We start from the raw sequence: 23,979 nt of genomic DNA, 5'->3' as shown, positions 1-23,979 counted from the left end.
TGTCTGATGAGAGCAGTGTCTTAAAGCTTATATAGGGCTAGGCCAAGTTGTCTCTACTACTCATCACCAAGGGCCGACTTGACTAACACTCTAAGCTCATCAAACAACGGTTCACGCAAAAGGAAATAAATAGGACCCCTTTAATTGGCTTCAAAACTTTCCTTATTTCACAAGATTTTGGACCTCAAACTATAACCTAATTTAAACTCTTATCAAACCTCATATAACTTAATATCTAGTGCACCGATCCAAATAGGAATATAACATTCTCCCATTAGATCAAGCACTAGAGCACTAAGCTTCTGTATTGCAAAAGTTTGATCATCTTTATTGGCCATAGTTTAAAATAGTTAAGTCCTTCCCTTCAAGCTACAGTGAAAAGCAATTAGACAACATGATGTAATCTCAAAACACATGAAGCACCTACAAACGCGAACCTTAACATGTACTGACCGATAATGTGAATCTTTATACTTTTTAGTACATATACCCCTTTACGACTTAGCAAGAGTCAATCCGCAATGTTATTAAAACAATAGTATCTCAAAAGAGACCATATAAACTCACATACATAAACAAAATGCATAATAAGTTTAAACAGCTAAATACTCAAAATGGTAGAAATTATTCAATAATCAAAACTATCAAGTAAATTAACATCCTTAAATGCAAATCCCTCAATCCAAAAAACAGAAAAAATTAGACATACTAGAAAACTATCATAATGGGAACAAGACTCGCACTGGATTGCAGCATCAAAGCTAGGAAATAATCTCATGCTCTCAACATGTCTCAAAAAACCTTATGAATGCAGAAACTTTGTAAACGGATCTGTAATCATATCTTGAATTATGATATGATCAAACCTGACTAGTTGTCTGCCACCTTCTCCCTCACTATCAAATACGTTTTGCCAATGTGCTAAAGTCTAGATGACATCTTGTTGGTCATGCAATGAAAAACAGCCGCAATGTTGTCATTGTATATATGCACTGGTCTTGAAATCGATTCCACCATCTTAATATCTTTGATAAAATTCCTTAGCCATACTGCATGAGTATTGGCTTCATAGAAAGCTATGTATTCTGAAAACATAGTTGAACTCGAAACACCAATTTGTTAATTAGCACTCTTCCAAGCAACAGTTGCTCGTGCCATCTTGAAAAGAAAACCTGAAGTAGAGATGTAATCATCATATGCTTTCCCACGATTCGCATTAGCATAACCAACAAGCTCTAAATTCTCTGTGCGTTTGTAAATCAACATGTAAACCTTTGTTCAGTCTAGGTACCTTAGAATCTTCTCTCTAGCTATCCAATGTTTGCATTTTTAGATTTGATTGAAATCTCCCTATCTTGCTAATGCACAAGGCTAGGTTTGGCCTTGTACACAATGTTGCATTCCCAAATTTCATTCAAGTCTATCTCAATCAACCTAATTTTTCACACTTGCACAAAATTTTCTAAGTTCCCTCTTGATGAAGCCGTCTCTTCCCATCTTCTCCTCACTTTCAAACCCTCTCTCTTCATCTCTATCATATCTCTAAAAAATTTCTTGATCCCATCGATTCTGACTCAAAACGATGAAGACCTATCCAAAACCAAAACTCACAAACTCTACCCCTTATTCCAAGCTCTCGAACTCTACCCCTAATTCTAACTTTGTTGAACCCCATAACCTAGCTACCTGAGCTGCCTCTCACACCTCACAGCCATGAACGAAGAGGATCGAGCTAGTTTTGTTAATGATTTCAAGATCAGTGTGAAAGCTTCTCAGTCGAACTGTTAAGAACCCATAGGTAGAACTTGCCCATAAAAACTGGCTTGTAAGGGAAGGGTGCCTAGTGGTTGCCCTTTCATTCCTTTGAGGTTGCTTCACTTAACTACCAATATTCAATGACTCAATATCATCTTAATCCAGCCTATAGGTCGCCCCTTCTATTGAATTGGGTCCAGTTGCATGGTGAAACTAGGCTCTAATACCAATTGTTAAGAAGAACCCATGAGTAGAACTTGCTCCTAAAAACTAACTTGTTCGAGAAGGGTGCCCATGAACTCTTAAACCACTCTATGATATGCTATTTTTCCAATGTGGAATCTTGAGTCCTAACACGAAACCCACACAACCAATCTCGAAACTTCTGGCGAACCTTCGTGCGCAGTTGCCGCTGACCACGTTCTCAAGTAATCTTGTCGACTCGTTCTGAGTTTTCTATTTAGTTTAGGTTTTATTTCATCTGAATTTAGTTTTGGCAATTTCAAGAAGAGAGGCGACGACACCGTGTTCGGTGATGGTTGGGAGTTAGATCGTCGTTGTGGGAGCACGATTCCAGCAACTTCGGCCTGGGCTCCACCTCCTTTATCTTTTGCCCCATCATTTACTACCTATGTTCCTCCCTCAACCCATCTTTCCTTTCTTCTCCCTTTTCCTTTTCTCCCTCCCACACTGCTCCTTAAATCTCCACCCTTTTACCCATCATACTAACTTGGGACAACTACCTCTTAGTAAATAACTTTTTCTCCTCACCCTTCAAACTTATGATATGTAACATCCCGGTCCTAAAAGGAAGTAAAATAAAATGATTTGAATAAATTAAGGTTTTTGAAAATTTAAAATATTATTTAATTTAAAAAGGGGCAAAAAGGTCATTTTAAGTCCGGGAAGGAATTTGGGACTTTCGATTGTACCAGTGCGTAGAGCACGTCGAAGCGAGTCCGTAGACACGTAGTGGGCTCAGATCGGAGTTATAACGAGGAAAGTACGATCTAAATACTTCGAGGGGCAAAGTTGTAATAGAGGAAAAAAATCAGATTTTTAAAATCTGATTCTCCTTCCTCTCTCTCACACTCTCTCTCTCTCCCCGTGCGAACAGCCCCTCCCCCCCCCATTTTTATTTTGAAACAGCCGGTGGCTTCCAAGAGCCACCGCCGTCGCCACAAGCCACCTCCGGCCACGGGGCCGGAACCAAAAGAACCGGGCCGCCTTCCTCTCCTCATCCCGACCAGTCTCAGCCGCTGGAACCGCCGATGATGGCCGGAAATTGCAGAAATCCGAGCTGTTTTGGGCAGATTTTTAGCGAACCTTGGGGAGCTCGTTCTCCCACTTCCGGCCACCGTTTTGGTCGAACCAGGTATGGATTTTGAACCTCTCGAGCTGTTCTTGCTGCTAGTGTTATTAGTTTTAAGAAATTTCTGCGTTTCGAAACTGAAATAAGCGATAGAAAATCTGCCGGTTTCGGCCTCCGATTCCGGCCACTTCCGGTCACTTTTTGGGGTATGCCCAAGAACAAAAGTGACTCCAAATTAGGTGTATTACCTAGAGTAGGAATTCGGAGTCAAGATGTTAAGTTTTTCCGGCGAGTGGTTATCGCTTTGGACACCCACGTGCTGTCGGCGCGTGTGGTGTGGCACTGTATCAGAGAGACATTTTTATCCTAAAATGATCTCCTGGTTGTCACGAGCGCGTAGGAATTTACGGAACTCAATTCGGATAACGTTTGAACCCCGAACGGATTTTACATATTGTGTGAATTCCGGGTTCGATATGTTAGAACCGTCGGATCGCTTCCAATTTAATATATGTTAATCTAGGTATTCCTAGGATTGTGTAGGATTTCACGGATCGTGAATCGGAGCCCCGGATGTTCCGATTCAATAAGTTAAAGTTTGTATTTTTACGATAATCGTGCGATCGTGCGATCGTGAGTGATCCGACCGTCGGATTCGGACCAAATTTGAAGGATAGGTTTATTAAACCTTGTGGAACCCTTAGGGATGTTCGGATCGAAATATGGAGGTCGTGGGGCCCGCGGGCCCGGTTGACTAAATTTAGAAAGTTTGACTCTCGGTTGACCGTGAGTCTTCCAAGGTAGTTTCATACTTTGAAAAGTATTAGGATGACCTTGTAAACGAGTGTTAATTGTTATTTGAGTTATTTGGATTATATTGGGAGTATGAGCTTGTTTATAATATCCTATGGGATTCTTGGATAATATTTGATAATTGAAATTATGAAATGGATGAGTATGAGATACTCGATTTGTTGGGTTGTGAAAGTGAGTCTTGGGACTCGGTTATGATTATTGGAAATAAATGGTGTGATTTTGTGAATGGAAGTATTGCATAAGAATGTAATGGTTTATTAAAATTCATTTTATATTTATTGGTTGAATTTATTATCTTTGTAAGTATTTGTGATATATGTGAGTTTTGACATATCCTAGTATCTGGAGTTATATATATATACAATACTCGAGAAAGTGCTATGTTTGTTGAATATGTGTGGGGTACTTGGGATGGGGTTGTGAGATGAGGAGAGATGTGAGATTGGAATGTTAGTTAGAGTGCTATTGGCACTACCCTAGATACCCCATGGATATAGAATATGTTTGAGAATTTATTTGCTATACTATGAATAAGCATTGTGAGAAAATTGAATTAAGGAAGGGGATATTACTTTATAATATTTATATAAGGATTATAAACTCCACCATCATACGTACCTCCCCCCCCGGATGATGATATTTGGAAACAGTGGATATGGACACTGGGATACATGGAAATGGATATGTTTTGGATATACTATTCACACGTGCCGGGTTTCGGGCGTGTGGGCTTTATTGGTCATGGATCCTGGAATTTTGGGATGCCGGAAAAATTGTGGATATGGTTTGGATATGATGGAACCCTTAATTGGGTAGTCTGCGCGCGTAGGACTGTTTACAGGCGTACGGGTCTTGATTCTTCGTCCGTACGTGCTGGCTGAGAGTTAGTCCCCCAGTTGGACGGCTCGTCCCTAGCCACATAGTCCGTTTGAGGGCTGATAATTGTGAGCTAGTCAACAATCCCCTGTTGGATTGTTCTCCCCAGTACATGATGTGCAACATCACATGTACCTCCCCTTGGATACTGATACATGGAAATTGTGAATGTGGTCTGGATATGATGGAACCCTTAATTGGGTAGTCTGCGCGCGTAGGACTGTTTACAGGCGTACGGGTCTTGATTCTTCGTCCGTACGTGCTGGCTGAGAGTTAGTCCCCCAGTTGGACAGCTCGTCCCTAGCCACATAGTCCGTTTGAGGGCTGATAATTGTGAGCTAGTCAACAATCCCATGTTGGATTGTTTTCCCCTGGTACATGATGATGGTGAGAGGTGGGTGTGTTTATGTATATATATAATTATTCTTTTCTTGTTATACATATTACATATATGTATATGTGGTTTTGATTCTGGTTTGAGATTTGTGAGCCTGCACATGTATGAACGTATAAGCCCTGGATTTGGGCAGTGTTGTTTGGCGCCATACGCCTTGGATATGGTATGGTTGCGGGATTGAACTGTTAAAATGGGAATAATTGGATAATTTGTTTAATGTACATACGCCTTGAATAGGGTATGGTTACGAATTTGAACTGATACAAAGGAAGAGTTTGAGAATGTGTTCATTGTGTTTTTGTCGAATTTGAGATTGTGATGGATCTGAAATGTATAGTTGGTTATGTTGTGAATGATTGTTTATTTTCGGAGTTGTGACCGTTGATATGAGAACTACGTGTGGCTTGATCCCTTGTCCAAGGGTACGTAGGCAGCCTGGGGTCTCATCAGGCGCAGCCGCGAGATATGATTGTGTTTAAAAGGTTTGATCGATTCTGCGCACGTGATTTTCGATGTTATTGTTGGGTTTGAATTCGGTTTAATGATTTCCGTGGTATTTATAAAGTTGTTTGAGACCATTAATTGTTTGGTTTATGTATTGTTCGACTTAAGAATATTGTTGGTGTTGTTTCGAATTATCTGAAGGCCGGATGCCGATTATATGAATTGCATGAGATTAAATTGTGCGTGCTGCCTGTTGGTATATTAAAATGTGAATTTTGTGCAGATTGAAATTTGGGAAATGTTCAATTTATAGGGGAGACTCTGCCGAAATTTCGGTAGGAAGTCTCGTGCTCTTTTCCCTTAATTTGGAAAAGAGGCTGAGTTTTTAGTTAGTGGGCCCGACATCGGTGTGATGTCTAAATTTTCACAGGATTCGTCTCGAGTTTCGAGGAATTCGGGGCGGGTCCTGTCAACTTGGTATCAGAGCTTTAGGTTCAATTTCTTGTGGACCCCGCACCGTATGTGCATCCTTGAGTTGTGGGTAGTGTAGTGTGTTCCGTCGCGAGGTGAGATATTTCTCGACGGAGATGACTTCATTAGACGTTTCAGGTACGTCTTGCAAATTGTTCCCGTTGTTCCTCAGTGAATTTTGACTGCCGATTGGTAAGGTTGTTGAGTTGAAAGTGAAAGTTGACTAATTCTTTCAAGGAGTAACACTTTGGTGGTACAAAATTCTGTTTATTGTCCTAATGAGATCACGAGGTAACTCTTGTAATCTCGAAACGGTTTTGACAAAAGCCTGTTGGGCTTGTTGGTGTGACCCAAAATGTATCTCGTAGGAAAGTTGCGATGAACCTTTAAATAAGGTTCGGCTGAGTAGTAGTGAGTATGGTGGGTATCTGGATTTCACTCTAGAATTTGAGGGGATCATGATAGAGAGACGGGTTGTGTGGAGGTTGGCTTAGATTGGTTGTCATGTTGCATGAAGCTGATGCAACAGTAATAATGGTTCGATCTGTTGCACTCGTGGTTGCAAGGCAAGTAGTTGTATCTGAGAATTGGTACGACTACTACCTCGGGGTTGACCACTTCTTCAAGTGGAACTGGTCGTGGGTAATGATAGTAAGAGGAATTATAACTTGAGACATTTAATGTCGAAAATTGGAGGAGGTGAACTGGGCAGAGAAGTAAGAAGAAACGGGGAAATTGTCTCGTGGATATGAATTTAGAGGTGAGGGTTTGATTATGGATGAGGTTAAGATGAGCGAAGTTAAAGTATTAAATGAAAAACATTAGGTTTGAATTCCTGTGGACTTCGCACCACGTCTTCACCCTCAAGTTATATAAGTGTGGTTTGCCTCCTGCTTGTGGCCCAAACCACTAGTACTCTTGTCCACAAACTCCCCAGCCTTGCAGCTCCCAGTAAAGCCGCTTGAGCCTCCTCCATTATATGGATCCTTATGCAAATATCGATCTTTGATCTAAAGTTTTGCAAACTCGTTAAACTGTGAGATGATGGCTTATTGCTCAAAGGCATCACTTCTTGGTAGCCACAATAACCACGCATATGCTTTGCATCAGGTTTCTTTGACATTGTTTGACTTTGTGTGTATTGACTTTTGGGACTTAGGGGTGCCATGTTTCTGGAAACATTTCTATCCAAAGTGTCCTATCACAATAGCTTATAGAAGAAAGGCTGAAAAGCTGAAAGTACTGAATCTGTTGAGTTGAGATAAAATTATCAAAAGATTTCAAAGGTCAAATTATTTTTACAAAAAGGAAATACGATAGGGAAGTTGTCAGAGAAAATTTATGGATAAGTTACATTGGGAGTTAAGGAATTGTGAGTCTAACCAAGGAGGGTAGTGGAGATTGTTGACTAGATGATGACAAGTGCATCACTGTTAGCAAAGGAACTGCATGAGTTCAGATCAACAGTTTATTAGGACAAAGTTCCTTATGACTAAGTATCGGGTTGTGTAAGGAAGTAAGACTGTTAAGTCTCTCAACTGAGTCTTTAGAATTCTATTTGGAGGTAAGTGTTCACTACCGGAAGGTCAAAATGCTTTGGGAACATTGAAGGTGTGAAAGGAGGGATAAGATAAGAGAAAGGTTAGCTTACTCCACTGAGCGTGGGATATTACACATAAGTAGTGGGGGAAATGACAAGGTTTTGTTCCGAGAAAGGTACTCGAGTCGGTAAGACCGACAAGTTGAGATAAGCAAACCACTCAGAAATACGTATTTTTCAAGGCATTTAATTGCACTTCTATGTTATGGAGGGGTGTCAAAAAGTATTTGATGGAATTACTTATGAAAGATCTGGGAAGAAATCATGTTGAAGTGGATGATGACTACAATTCAGCAAAATGATCTTTTCTGGTATTCTTTTCGAAGTATCATATAGGCAATGTCGTCTGTCAATTCTAAAGAAAGAAGTAAAATATTAACAAGTCAAAGAATTCAGAGAAGGTTGGAGGACAAGAATGGAAGTGTTTGGCTTTGAGAAAAGATTAAGCATTACAGCAGCTATTAGAAGATATTTTAGCGGGAGAAGGAGACTGCTCTTTTTCTGTTTGCTTAATAAGGGCTTTTGAATTGGCTGACAATAGGGTTGTGACTTCTCTTGACCCCAAGGAGTTTTTGATACTAAAGTATTCAAAAGCTACGAGCAATGTGAAGGAGTTACAGTAAGTTGTCGGAAATGCCAAATACGCTATATTCCTTTCCTGCAAATGCCCATGATCTGTAGTTGGTGTGATGGGTGGTGGAGTTGTGATGATAATCTATGTTGGGCCTCAAGAAATCCTTAGACATTGGAATCTCTTAAACTGAGTAGGCCTTGGATCGTAGCTTCATCATCATTTCCAAAAGTTGCAAGTACTAGACCCAGTGAGCTTGTACTTAACCATATAAAGGATGGTGTTGCAAAGTTCATGTGACACAACACTGATAGAAGGGTTACACGGATAGTTAGCCCAAGTGTGTTGAAATTGTAGTTGGCGAGCGGGTATTCTTGGAAGTATTTATTGGGAAGATGATGAGATTCTGGAAATGTGGGATGTTAAGTCCCCGTTAGATTAAACTGTTGAAGAAGTTACTTGGGAACCCGAGGAGCAGATGCGGGCCCAGTATCCTTACCTCTTCTTTTGACAGGTACGTAAATTTCGAGGACGAAATTCTTTAAGGGGGGTAGATTGTAACATCCCGGTCCTAAAAGGAAGTAAAATAAAATGATTTGAATAAATTAAGGTTTTTGAAAATTTAAAATATTATTTAATTTAAAAAGGGGCAAAAAGGTCATTTTAAGTCCGGGAAGGAATTTGGGACTTTCGATTGTACCAGTGCGTAGAGCACGTCGAAGCGAGTCCGTAGACACGTAGTGGGCTCAGATCGGAGTTATAACGAGGAAAGTACGATCTAAATACTTCGAGGGGCAAAGTTGTAATAGAGGAAAAAAAATCAGATTTTTAAAATCTGATTCTCCTTCCTCTCTCTCACACTCTCTCTCTCTCCCCGTGCGAACAGCCCCTCCCCCCCCCCCATTTTTATTTTGAAACAGCCGGTGGCTTCCAAGAGCCACCGCCGTCGCCACAAGCCACCTCCGGCCACGGGGCCGGAACCAAAAGAACCGGGCCACCTTCCTCTCCTCATCCCGACCAGTCTCAGCCGCTGGAACCGCCGATGATGGCCGGAAATTGCAGAAATCCGAGCTGTTTTGGGCAGATTTTTAGCGAACCTTGGGGAGCTCGTTCTCCCACTTCCGGCCACCGTTTTGGTCGAACCAGGTATGGATTTTGAACCTCTCGAGCTGTTCTTGCTGCTAGTGTTATTAGTTTTAAGAAATTTCTGCGTTTCGAAACTGAAATAAGCGATAGAAAATCTGCCGGTTTCAGCCTCCGATTCCGGCCACTTCCGGTCACTTTTTGGGGTATGCCCAAGAACAAAAGTGACTCCAAATTAGGTGTATTACCTAGAGTAGGAATTCGGAGTCAAGATGTTAAGTTTTTCCGGCGAGTGGTTATCGCTTTGGACACCCACGTGCTGTCGGCGCGTGTGGTGTGGCACTGTATCAGAGAGACATTTTTATCCTAAAATGATCTCCTGGTTGTCACGAGCGCGTAGGAATTTACGGAACTCAATTCGGATAACGTTTGAACCCCGAACGGATTTTACATATTGTGTGAATTCCGGGTTCGATATGTTAGAACCGTCGGATCGCTTCCAATTTAATATATGTTAATCTAGGTATTCCTAGGATTGTGTAGGATTTCACGGATCGTGAATCGGAGCCCCGGATGTTCCGATTCAATAAGTTAAAGTTTGTATTTTTACGATAATCGTGCGATCGTGCGATCGTGAGTGATCCGACCGTCGGATTCGGACCAAATTTGAAGGATAGGTTTATTAAACCTTGTGGAACCCTTAGGGATGTTCGGATCGAAATATGGAGGTCGTGGGGCCCGCGGGCCCGGTTGACTAAATTTAGAAAGTTTGACTCTCGGTTGACCGTGAGTCTTCCAAGGTAGTTTCATACTTTGAAAAGTATTAGGATGACCTTGTAAACGAGTGTTAATTGTTATTTGAGTTATTTGGATTATATTGGGAGTATGAGCTTGTTTATAATATCCTATGGGATTCTTGGATAATATTTGATAATTGAAATTATGAAATGGATGAGTATGAGATACTCGATTTGTTGGGTTGTGAAAGTGAGTCTTGGGACTCGGTTATGATTATTGGAAATAAATGGTGTGATTTTGTGAATGGAAGTATTGCATAAGAATGTAATGGTTTATTGAAATTCATTTTATATTTATTGGTTGAATTTATTATCTTTGTAAGTATTTGTGATATATGTGAGTTTTGACATATCCTAGTATCTGGAGTTATATATATATACAATACTCGAGAAAGTGCTATGTTTGTTGAATATGTGTGGGGTACTTGGGATGGGGTTGTGAGATGAGGAGAGATGTGAGATTGGAATGTTAGTTAGAGTGCTATTGGCACTACCCTAGATACCCCATGGATATAGAATATGTTTGAGAATTTATTTGCTATACTATGAATAAGCATTGTGAGAAAATTGAATTAAGGAAGGGGATATTACTTTATAATATTTATATAAGGATTATAAACTCCACCATCATACGTACCTCCCCCCCCGGATGATGATATTTGGAAACAGTGGATATGGACACTGGGATACATGGAAATGGATATGTTTTGGATATACTATTCACACGTGCCGGGTTTCGGGCGTGTGGGCTTTATTGGTCATGGATCCTGGAATTTTGGGATGCCGGAAAAATTGTGGATATGGTTTGGATATGATGGAACCCTTAATTGGGTAGTCTGCGCGCGTAGGACTGTTTACAGGCGTACGGGTCTTGATTCTTCGTCCGTACGTGCTGGCTGAGAGTTAGTCCCCCAGTTGGACGGCTCGTCCCTAGCCACATAGTCCGTTTGAGGGCTGATAATTGTGAGCTAGTCAACAATCCCCTGTTGGATTGTTCTCCCCAGTACATGATGTGCAACATCACATGTACCTCCCCTTGGATACTGATACATGGAAATTGTGAATGTGGTCTGGATATGATGGAACCCTTAATTGGGTAGTCTGCGCGCGTAGGACTGTTTACAGGCGTACGGGTCTTGATTCTTCGTCCGTACGTGCTGGCTGAGAGTTAGTCCCCCAGTTGGACAGCTCGTCCCTAGCCACATAGTCCGTTTGAGGGCTGATAATTGTGAGCTAGTCAACAATCCCATGTTGGATTGTTTTCCCCTGGTACATGATGATGGTGAGAGGTGGGTGTGTTTATGTATATATATAATTATTCTTTTCTTATTATACATATTACATATATGTATATGTGGTTTTGATTCTGGTTTGAGATTTGTGAGTCTGCACATGTATGAACGTATAAGCCCTGGATTTGGGCAGTGTTGTTTGGCGCCATACGCCTTGGATATGGTATGGTTGCGGGATTGAACTGTTAAAATGGGAATAATTGGATAATTTGTTTAATGTACATACGCCTTGAATAGGGTATGGTTACGAATTTGAACTGATACAAAGGAAGAGTTTGAGAATGTGTTCATTGTGTTTTTGTCGAATTTGAGATTGTGATGGATCTGAAATGTATAGTTGGTTATGTTGTGAATGATTGTTTATTTTCGGAATTGTGACCGTTGATATGAGAACTACGTGTGGCTTGATCCCTTGTCCAAGGGTACGTAGGCAGCCTGGGGTCTCATCAGGCGCAGCCGCGAGATATGATTGTGTTTAAAAGGTTTGATCGATTCTGCGCACGTGATTTTCGATGTTATTGTTGGGTTTGAATTCGGTTTAATGATTTCCGTGGTATTTATAAAGTTGTTTGAGACCATTAATTGTTTGGTTTATGTATTGTTCGACTTAAGAATATTGTTGGTGTTGTTTCGAATTATCTGAAGGCCGGAGGCCGATTATATGAATTGCATGAGATTAAATTGTGCGTGCTGCCTGTTGGTATATTAAAATGTGAATTTTGTGCAGATTGAAATTTGGGAAATGTTCAATTTATAGGGGAGACTCTGCCGAAATTTCGGTAGGAAGTCTCGTGCTCTTTTCCCTTAATTTGGAAAAGAGGCTGAGTTTTTAGTTAGTGGGCCCGACATCGGTGTGATGTCTAAATTTTCACAGGATTCGTCTCGAGTTTCGAGGAATTCGGGGCGGGTCCTGTCATGATATGCTTGGAATTATTGATGGTTCTGATCCTTGCCTTTCACAATATATCTCTGACCCTAACAATCCCCACAACCCTCTTCTCAACCCTTCTTTTCTTCATTGGCTAAAAAAGGATCGAACTTGCAAGATTTGGATGAACTCCTCCCTCTCTGAATCCATCTTGCCCTACACTCCCTCTTTTCATGTCCCTTTTGTTTTTTGTTTTTTGTTTTTTTTGACAAAATTTTTAAAAACAAGTGGTTGTAACATGTATTGAATATGAATTTTGAATTTTTTTTATTGGAATTAAAAGTTTTTTTTTTTTTTTGGTTCCAAGGAACTAAAAAGTTTGGGTTATTAAACTTTTGAACAGTTTATAAAAGATAAATTAAAAATTGCACAAAAAAATATTTGGGTAATGCTAGGGAGACCATCTATTTTTACCATATTTGTGTACCATCTGATGTGGCTGTTAAGTTGGCTATGTCACATCTTCTTTTCTTTTTTCTTTTCTTTTTTTCATACGGAAAAGGAAAATTACAAGTAGAAACCGCGTGGGCACGCATGCCCAAGCACGTCGAAAAAGAAAGGAACCGAACAATTCAAAGGCAACCCCGTCTTCCACAGCTTGGAAGGATTCAGCCCATGGCCCAAGTTAGCAATGGCATCCACCGTAAAGTTTGCCTCACGGTAGACATGATTGAAAGACAGAGCTCCACAGAAGGAACTGATAAGCCTTATATCCTGAATTAAAGGAGTTTTTAACATTTTTTATTTTTTATTATTTTTTTCACCCTTCACTTTACAGAAACCCAAGCACATGAGAAGTTTTGTTTCCCGTATCTTCAACTGGCTCTTTGCCTAACTCCTCCCCTTCCTCCTCCCTTATGTTCTCCCTAATCTGTCAAAATAAACCAGAGTTTTCCAATCTACCAGCGACAAAAAAATTAACCACTATTTTCTATTACTTTGCCTACCTATAAGTGCAATCCATCATTGCACAAACCACCTGCCAATGCCATGTCCCAATCTTTGAAATTTGATTTCTGAAAACGAAATCAAAAGTCTAGTTATAATTATGAAAATACAGATTCAACATCTTCAAACATAACCTCCACCAGTCAAATCATCACCACCAACACAGACAATTAAACCCACTCAAATCATAACCACCACCTAACCAGCATAGCCAACTCAATAGCCATACCAGATGGTACCCAAATATGGTACAAATAGATGGTCTCCCTAGCATATTACCCAAAATATTTATATTACTATGCACAGTAATTCAAGTACCATACTGATAAATCACATATTACCATATCTAAAATACGTAATACTTTTGAGGTGTCCCTAATAGTATGGGCAACTGCAAAACATTTTTTTATATTTTTTTTTATACTTAATTAATTTAAACATATTTTTATTGTACCAATTTCTGTTTATTTAATAAAATATCTTCACTTTTAACTTTCTTATTCGCCAAGTGGAATTTATGGGGTTTTAAATGTTTCAACCTTCTACCTTTATATAGATAGATAAATACAGAAAAATCAAAACAATTTCGTATTACAATTTTTACATGTATGTAATTTATCATATGGGACATAAAATGGAAAAAAAAAAGGTGAAAACATATAAATAAAATGTTAGTTATACTAATAAATATCCTTCAAGTTTTTGGCTTTTTCACAAAAAACTCATGAGGTTTTTGAAATTACACAGACACCTTCTAAGATTTCAAATTATTTTCACAAAACCCTCTGAGGTTTTCCCAAAACCTCTTTTCGTTAACTGTTGGTCCAAAACTTGATGATTTCATTTAAAAAGGCGTGTGCAAATGACAAAATCAACCATGGTAAAAATAAAATGCAAGGGTAAAGTTGGAAAGTAAATAATTTTCGTTTAAGGAGCTGTTGCCAGCTGGGGTCCGTACGCGGGTTTTTGGTGAAACCCGATCGATCGATGCGAATTTAAATACTAGTCGGTAGTTGAAATGAAAAGCCATTCTCTGTTTTGTTTTCTTCAATTTGGCGCCTTAGCTTCGTCGTTTTCACGCACAGTGAGATACAGGGAAAAATGAGTTCGAGTTCATGGAGCAACATCTTCTGGAACCTTCTTGGAGAACAAAATTCGTTCTGAGAAAGCCTAATTGGGAGAATGTAAGTGAATCTTTTCTGGGTTCTTTTGACTTGTTTTGAATTTCAATTTTCCTTGTCTTTTTGGGTTATCTGTCAATTTGCAATTTTAGGGTTTTCATTTGTAAGATTTTAGAGCATTAGATTGATAATTGAGTCAACAGAGCCGCAATTTCATTTATTATTTCGCTGGGTCTGCTGCTTTTCACAAAAACCAAATGCTAATTATGATACTGAAGTTCATAGCATCAAGGGGAGATCCTTATTCTCATTCAACCTGAGATTTTTTGTACTAAAGTTCTGGCCTTTAGAGAAACATTGATAATCTGCAGAGATGAAACTGTGAATTGACAAGTAAACCTTTGCCCATTTAATAGAAAAAGTAGTGTGTGCAAGAAACTTTACCCATTCAACACTTCCTGAATTTTTGTGTGGAACTATGCTTTTTGGGACATATGAAACATAACTTCATAAGACAGGGATAGTATTTTACGCAAGAAACTTTGCATGTTGGGTTTTTTATATTGCTGATATTTAACTCTCCTCTGCCTTTCTAGATTGATTGAAATTGTATAAGTAGCAGTTCTGTAAATGGATAGGTTTCCATTCAATTATTAAATGATGCTAATATTTAAATGGGATTCTTCTTGTGCCTTAGAGCATCCACAATGGTTGCTCAACAGTTCATTTCTTGTGCCTTAGGTTATGTGAACACGATTTTTTGTTTCCAAACTTACTCGGTTAAGCTAGTTGTCCAATCCAATGTAGGAGTTAAAAAACCAATATAGTCTGTTTAAGGATAAAATGGGTCTGAGAGATTCACTTTTCCGTCATTTTCTTTGAAACCAAACAGAGGGGTATTAACGTGTCTGGTTTTTGGTTTGCTTCTTACTAATAAAATATGTTTGTTATTTACAGTTGGATATATTTATACCCAATCGGGCGGCACTGGACCTTGATTACGTGCATTACATGGTCACAGGAAGGAGAAAAGGAATCAAGAACCCATGAGCTGCAAGCTCAACATATCAGAAGCTACTGACTGAGACCTTCAACATGAACCGAGCACGAATCTTCACATTCAAGAACAAACTGCCAACCCCAGTTGAAGCCATTCCAAGGAGATTGCCTTCACCCCTCTTCATAAGGCCAAATCTATCAAGCCCTGTCAAAGGATTCCTAAGGTATAATTGCACTAATATCATCAAACTTGAATTTGGATTGTGGACTCTTGAATTCCTTGTGAGAATGTGAAGGTTGAATTCCTTGTGAGAATGTGAAGGTGACAATGTCCCACATTGGAAAGTTAGAAAACCTTGCAAGGGCTTATAAGGAGTTGGGCTACTTCGCCATTGCCAATTGGTTTTCGGGTGCAACCTCAACTTCCTTCATTCCTAAGGTATAGGTAATGCTAGATTTAAGGGAATTGTAAATCTGCCTGTATAGTGCCTGAAATGATGATAATATGTAGTGTGTGTAGTGATCATCGTATAAGGGAATCAAATTTTTCTTAGGATTGTGACTGTAATGATGATCATATTGATTTTTCTGTGTGGCTATTCTAATTCTTTCAATTTGATTTTGCAGGGTTTAGAGAGAACGTTGGACGCTCCCGGTATTGTAGATAATTTCTACTTGAATTTACTAGAATGGAGCAGCAGCAACATTCTTGCAATTGCTCTTGGAAACTCAGTGTACCTATGGCAGAGCTCACTGGCCATACCTCCAGAGTTCTCTTCATGACACAGGTACTAATTTGGACTTTAATTTGCACTTTGGCAAATTCAATTATGTTTGCGTATTTGATTTCATGGATTGATTTTCATTTGGAATAAATTTTCATGGCAACTTCATATGGTAGTTACATTTACACATTCTAATTGTTTGTAACTTATGCTGTTTATGTTTTCAGACCCCAGGTGGATGCACTGTGGCCACTGCAGCCGCGGATGAGACGGTTCGAACTTGGAATGTGTTTGGGATTCCGGGAGTTTCAGAACCTCTACGAAAAGAAAATCTGCTGCCATTTGCTCATTCAAGCTCCATTCGTTGAAGATCATGTAAATGCTGGAGAGAAGTTTGTCTGTTTTGTCTCGGATGCCAAACCAAGCAGATAAGTGTATATGGTGTACATTATTGTTTACAAGAGCAAAAGCAAATAAGTGAATATGGTTACACGAATAGAGAAAAAGAAAAAAGCAGTTTTGATTAGTGATTGGCATGCAGTCTCTCAGTTCAGTATATCTGAATAGACAATATAACTCTTTTACACGCCTCACATTCATTGTAAATTGATTTTAAATTGAATGCTTCAACATTATCGTGTCATATTGAAGCGACAATTCTGAGTGCATTGAGAATATTAATGAGTACAATTCAGAATCTACGATTTTTCTATGGTATGAACACTTACTAAGTATGTATACCAACGCTGACAAATGACCAATCGAAGTGTATTAGACCAAAGAGACGGTGTATTAAGGACACTGCTTTCCTCCTTCCCTGAAAAGAGACATTCTTACTTCCAGCAAATCATGGTTTTACACATATGCAAAAATAATTCGTTAAAAACTCAAAAAGAAAAATCTCTACACATATGTCAAACTGTAATTGACAGGAAAATAGGAGTTTCTACTTTTAAGGAAAGAGACAATTATATTCGGTGTATCAAAACCCTTAAAATGATACTAAATGAAAAATGACCAATCAACGAGTCATAATGACGTAACAAATGTGGTATTTTCAAAAGTTCGTACTATAATGAAACCCTTGAGCCATGCCATTTTGCTTTCTCTCTCTAAAAACCCACCTAGACTTGGTCGAGAACCAGCCAAACTCAATCATAGAATTACATATTGGATATTAAGCCTCATGCACTGCACTATAATTTCACTATCAAAATGGCGGTGGACATGCCAAATGAAGAACAACAACTTTATATTGTTTGGCCATTTATATCCTATCCAGAGCAATGATCGGCCTTTCATATGAACACGTAAGAACACATTTATCTTTAAAAATATAAAGTTGGGATAATGATAAATATAAAATCATAAACATAACGGACCCATAAATAATCACTATGGTCTGGTTAGTTGGATCATATAGTTACAAGATAAGGCACAATTCAGATTGAAAGATGAACATAATATTCAAAATCTAATCCAAAACAAGGCACGGATTGATGATTGTGGACCCACAAAATCCTCTCAAAAGGATCCTCATAGTACGACAATTAAATCTCATACGCAAAGTTTGACTTGAGTTTGAGGTTAGTCTAAAAGTTATCGATATGGACGTTTACTACTATTATTAAAATAATGGATATCTTACTTTATATTTCCTTTTTCTTTTTAATATCGCCCTAATAAGTGAATTTAGAACCAATTATAAATATTTAATCAACTTAATTAGTGGCAATAGAGATAATGGGGTGTAATTGTATGGTGTTCGAGTCATATATTGTTTTGTACCAACCAATATTTGTCAATGTAGCATGTTTAATCAATTGTGTTGCAAGAAGTGAGAAAATTAGTAATTTTTTTATATATTCCAATTAGATATATGACAACATCATTACCATAGTCAAAATGTACAACGGCCCGAGCAACTAGACTTAACATAATCTAATTATTGTGCACATTTTTATACACATAAATTCGAATATCTTTATAATTTAGAATATCGCATTGTCAAAACAAAAAAAAACAAAAAAGAAGAAATTAGCACTACGTGATAATATAAAATTCTTCCAAATTAAGTTATTCTTATTCAATACTAATTGCTAATTAATCATGCATCCATGTTATGAGTTTGTGTCAACTAACACCAATTTTAACCCTCTAAAACATCGTGTTGGTTTTTATTTTATTTTATTTTATATAAGTGATATTGAGAAAATGGGAATTTGAATCTAAAATCTCTATTACAGAGATAAATACTCTTATTCACTTGAACTACAAACCATCAAGTTGGATTTAAATCATGTTATTGTGTTACATATGACAAATACCATAACCATGAGGATAAGATAAATTCAAGCAAAGTGATAAACCCACTTTTCCCCAATTACTCTCCCATCCTTGATGTGGTATTCTCCACAACTTATTTATTCTTGAAATTGATATATCAATAGCATATTTCCTTAATAACACACATTACGATTAATAAATACTAGCCCCCAATTGGTTTTCTTTTTTGTTTTTAAAATTTTTAATTTAGAATTAAGAACATATAAAATGGGTAGTTATGTTCCATACAAATAGGATCCATTATCTGATTTTGTTTTAAATTTTTTTAATAAGAAAAATATAAAGAGTGCCACTATTTCCACACTCTTGTCTTATTTTCCCACCCACCTTATCTTTTCACCCACCATATAAATTTGAAAAAACACAATCCTATTTTCTCACCCACCATTATCACTAAAATACCCTTTAAATTAATTCAAACAATTATAAAAAAGAAAAAAGAAAAAAGAAAAAAGAACCATCAACCACCGCCCACCACCCCTCTTTCTTCCTCTTTGTTTATCTTCTTCTTTTCTCTCTCTCTCTAGAAAACAAGGAATACATAAGTTGATTGTGGATCAACCCATAAGTTGACTAGGGTTCAGTTGGACCTGCGATCCATATCCCACCGTCATCGACCAGGGGAGGTAGTGCTGGGTTTGTGATGATTGGTGGTTTCTGTACAATCTTTTTATTTTTTCAATTTTTTTATTCTTTTAATTTTGAGGAAGATGGAGACCACCCTATGAAAAGATTGAAGGATTGAGATTAAGATTATGTTGTTGTTGATGTTAAGGAAGAAAATGACAAATTTTGAAGAGTGCTGCTAAACGAACCCTAAAATTAACTGAGTACACCCTACGATCTAATTACACCCTAATGTTTAAATTAAAATGTAAAATTAACTAAGTACACCCTATTTAACTACAAAAAATACCCATGGTACACCCTCTTTAATTTTTAATCTTTTAAAGTATTTAAAATAAACAAATAAAGTAAAATAATATTTTAACAAAACTCTCTCTCTCTCTCTCTCTCTCTCTCTCTCTCTCTCTCTCCTACTTCTTCTTCTTCTTCTTCTTCTTCTTTTATCTCTCTCCTATGCAATCACCACCACCTGGTTTGTGTTATTGATTGTTTAAGTTTTATGCATACAAAAATCAACTGGGATCAATACACTTCTCCTGGATTCCGAGTTGTATGTTAAAAATTAAGTCAATTTGTTTGAAGACATGGTTTCAAAAGCTCAAGCAGTAAAACAAAGATTTTAATTCTTAATTAAAAATATTGTCTTCAATCTTTCGAGAGAGGTGTGGGTTTTCAATCTAATTTAGGGAGATTTGGTAGTTTGGGAATTTGGGTACAGCATATCTCAACTCGTCTCAGAGTGGGGTGGGTCGGGAAGGAGAGAGAGCTTTTTTTCTCTTTTTAAAATTTTATTTTATTTTTTGGTTTTGAATACTTTAAAATATTAAAATTAAAGAGTTGACTATAGTTATAACAACGGGTATGCGTCAAGTCTTAAGAATGGTGTACATATTGGGTACACAATTCAATATATCCTTTTTGGTCATTTTATATTAGGGTAAATTAGTAATTCAATAAATAGTTTAATAGTAGGGTGTACTCAATTAATTTTAGGGTTCATTTAGCAGTACTCATTTTGAAAACGAACAACATATGTTAAATAAGATTGTTCTTTGTACATGAAAGAGAGATGGAGGAAGGAATTTTTTTTTCCCCTTTTTTTCAAAAATTAATATATTGTGTTGTGAAAGAAAATTAATTAACTTTATATGAATTTTTAAATATGTTTTTTTCAAGTTCTTTGAAGTAATTTTATAAAGGGATAAATTTATCTTTAAAATTTTGAAAATAAGGTGGGTGAGAAAATAGGACATGTGGGTGGAAATAGCAACACTCAATATAAATTGACTATATTATCCTCATTTAATTAATAATTTCAATTTTTAGTATTTGTATTAACCAATGACATTTTCTGGTATTTTGAATGTTTCACCACTCTCTATCTTTTGTTTTATATATATATATATAGATATAGCTTGCTCATATTCACAAGAAAGCATGCTACTAGCTATATAGATCTAAAAACTCTTGTGTACAAATCAACATACAACAACCTCAAACACTTCTAATAAATAATGAAATCAAAGTTCTAGAAACTGAACAAACATTACATGCATGATGATGCTTAATTTAGTTGGAGTTTTCAATCATAAATCTTTTAATAAATTGCAAAGCTTCATTTGAGACTTCTGAGTATGGATCAGCAGTTAAAAACCCATGTTGTTGTCCCTCAAATTCCACATACTCAATTTTCTTCCCCAAGTCTTTCAGCTTTCTCCAGTAGCTCTCCACCCTATCTTTCAAAATTTCATTGCCGCCCACAATAACCAAGATTGGATCAAGGGCCACTTTCTCTAGGTTTGGGCTGTTTGGTCCAAATGGGTTCACCAGTGGGTGGTCTCTGGTTTCTCCTGCTGGCATTGAGAGTCTCCAAAATCTGTATGGCAATTAAGTAATTAAAGAAAAGGAGTTAGCGATGAAATTATGAGTTCAAATCTCACAAACGATAATTGTTTTCGATGAAACTAATCATTTCTTTTCTTAGATATCATATCTCATGATAGATTTCTATGTATTCAGGGTCAAATATACGTGTACAATATTGGAACCATCAAATAATGATTGGTTAAGGGGAGTTGATAATGGATATGGCACTATCTTACGTCATACTCATATTGGATTAAGCACTACTTACATGACAATTAGGCTTACTTGCTTATCTTATCAGATAATATCAAGGGCTATCTAGCTGTATATCTTAATCATTTCGGGTTGGGTAGGTCATCTCATGCTTAGACTGGATTAAGCACTATCTTAAGTATTAATAATGATTAATTAGTGGTAGGTCATTGCGATTATAATTATTATTTTGAAATTGCCCATGCTTTGATTTATTATTTGGATAAGACACCTCCAATATTAAATGGTGTCAAGATCACACTCACACGTAAAAGAAGATAAATGAATTTCACATCATCAACTTTAGAGGGATTTGGAGGTGCATATTCTATTTAGACCATAAAAGCTAGTCTAGACTTCTAGTCTTGGTCGTGTTAGAGGACAAAAATGCAATCCACATGTGCAACATATTTTTTTTTTTGTCAAGATGATGGAACATTTTTAAATTTCATTGACAAAGAACCCAGACAATACGTGTCCCTAGTCAAATTTGATTGAATGGCCTCATATCAGAAACCTTAATTTGGATGGTTTTGGTTTTAGTCAAATTTTACTCCATGAGATTCTCATTTCTTTGTTACTCTCGCTAATAAGTTTGCTGCTTTTTGGAAGGACGATTTTTGGATCCTTATGGATAAAAATGAAGGTGAATAAAAGACAGTCCTGACACATGAGTAGCTAAGTCTTTTCCTTTCAAAAATATATATCGCCGAAAACGGAAAAATTCTTAGCCTAACACATTAAAATTTGTGTAGAAGAAAATGTGTTTGAGCAACAAGAAAATATTTTCTTATTACACTAAAAAAAAAATTGGCAATAATTACCATTATTTGGTGACTGTTGTGAGGGTTATTAAAAGCTTTAGTCACTAAAAAATGCAAAAAAAAAGTGATTAAAAGCCTTTTTAGTCACCAAAAAAGTCAAAAAATGTGACTAATGCCTTTTGTTACGGTCATAAATGTCATCAAATAATGATAACTGTTGCCACTTTTTTTTACTAGTGTTATCTTTTAAATTTAGGTTTTCAAAAAGGAACCATTAAAATGAATATATTTTGTTTGAATATGTAATCTAGATTGAATGTGTACCGTTGAGCAAACTAACAAAGGGACAAAGATTAAAAAAAAAAAAAAAAAAAAAGTTTTGAATTACCTGTCAAGTATGTCCAAACTCAACAATGCCTCACAAGGCCCTTCCTCTGACCTTGTCCTCTCCACCCCACCAAAAAATGGCGCTAGTAGCACATACCCACGTATCCGAACCGGCGCTACCTTGGCCGACCCGGCCCCGAGCCGAACCGCCAGGTGGTGGGCCATATTCCCGCCAGAAGAGTCGCCCACAATGAAAACCCGGTCAAAGTCAGCGGTACCACCCATCCATGCATCACAATCGCCACTTTTACTCATCAAAGCCTCCCTTTGCAGCCACTCCACCGCACTCACCGCATCATCAATTGGCGCTGGGAGCTTATGCTCCGGCGCAAGCCTGTAGTCAGGGGCAACCACGAGCGCGTGGAGCCCCGCAGACAGGCGGAGGCAGCAGTTGTGGCAGTTTGGCCACACACATGAGCCGACACAAAAACCGCCGCCATGAAAATAGAACACCACGGGGAGCTTGGAATTGCGGTTTGCCGATTTGGGTTTGTACAAACGGAGGGAGAGGTTGTATCTTTTGTCGAAAGCGACGTCTTTGAAGGCCACAGAGTTGTCATCGACGACAGGAATGTTGAAGTCTATGTCCATTAAAGAGCAACGGTTGATCGTACCATCGCTAAAGACTTGTAAGATGCCCATGCAGTCTTCTACTATGTGAGGGAGGGAGCCCATTTTGGTAATTTTGTGTGTGGAAGATGGTCTGGTTGGAGAAATGGAGGGTGAACTGAAGTGGGAAGGTTCATGGTTGGGGGGGATATATATATATATAGACTAGAGAGGACCAAAGACTGAGATATTGAAGGAGGATGGTGGTGGGGGATAGAGTGAAATTTGGGGGGTGATAATGTAAATTAATAAATGGGGACATTATTGAAAGTGGTGGCATATGCATGCATTGCCATTGGTTTATCATATTGTTTTGAATATGGACCATATATAGATGAGCTTGGTGGGTGTGGTAATGTTTGTTTGGGCGGTTGAAAATTACCAGTTGTACTTGCTGAATCTTGGAAAACCTATCAAAATATATTGTTATCCTATAATCTCATCACCTATCAATTGCCTTACAAATCTCATTAAAGAAATGAAGAATTTTGACCATTCCAAGGGTCGGCTAGCTACTTGTTCACCTTTTTTCTTCTTTTTTTGTTCACTGGCATTAGTCCTCACTTGATGAAATGGCATCTAGGGGAATTGGATTTGAATCCTCTGTTATTGTCCTGGCGCTTGGCTTTGAAAACTCAAGCCACAAGTGGTTGATGGAATTGAATAGAAATTGGATGTATGTGGAATGCAATTATTGAGAAAGGAAATTCATTCTATTTTTTTGGTTTGCAAAATAGGAATAAGTTTGGAATCAAATTTGGAAAAGGGGTTTGGTTCATGGGGGACCAAGGTTTAGGTTTAGGTCTCGGATTGAAGATCCACTTTTAAACCTTTTGGATGCTCAATTTGGAATTTAGAGTCTGACCGTTCAACATGTCTCAAGTCTCAAGTCTCAAGTTCAAAGTTAGATTAGGGCTTGAAGTCCTAAAAACGGGATCTAGGATTTGGAGTTCCGATTCTTCAAGCTAAAGTGAATTGTAACATAAGATTAAT

At 37.8% G+C, this 23,979-nt stretch overlaps 1 protein-coding gene and 1 long non-coding RNA gene across 5 annotated transcripts; one reads left to right on the top strand and one right to left on the bottom strand.

Moving 5' to 3' along the window:
* Positions 1-9,492: 9,492 nt before the first annotated feature.
* On the top strand, positions 9,493-16,810 carry LOC110760329 (uncharacterized). Of its 4 annotated transcripts, none has more exons than XR_015825624.1 (5): positions 9,496-14,474; positions 15,369-15,634; positions 15,733-15,855; positions 16,038-16,198; positions 16,363-16,810. It is a non-coding gene; the product is annotated as an uncharacterized LOC110760329 (long non-coding RNA). The 4 variants fall into 4 exon arrangements; XR_015825622.1 differs by having other exon boundaries at positions 9,500-14,474; positions 15,733-15,849; XR_015825623.1 differs by having other exon boundaries at positions 9,493-14,474; positions 15,369-15,855.
* A 3,722-nt stretch (positions 16,811-20,532) lies between these two features.
* On the bottom strand, positions 20,533-23,208 carry LOC110760333 (alpha/beta-Hydrolases superfamily protein). Its single transcript, XM_021962580.2, has 2 exons — positions 22,379-23,208; positions 20,533-20,984 (listed from the first exon to the last, which is right to left on the bottom strand). Exons 1-2 carry the CDS (start codon positions 23,050-23,052, stop codon positions 20,678-20,680), a joined length of 981 nt encoding a protein of 326 aa, XP_021818272.2. The 5' UTR covers positions 23,053-23,208; the 3' UTR covers positions 20,533-20,677.
* Between the last annotated feature and the right edge of the window lie 771 nt (positions 23,209-23,979).

Source organism: Prunus avium, chromosome 7 (genome assembly GCF_965620075.1).
Source record: "Prunus avium chromosome 7, drPruAviu1.hap1.1, whole genome shotgun sequence".
NCBI classification, from domain to species: domain Eukaryota; kingdom Viridiplantae; phylum Streptophyta; class Magnoliopsida; order Rosales; family Rosaceae; genus Prunus; species Prunus avium.
This window is presented reverse-complemented; position numbering and strand designations above follow the sequence as displayed.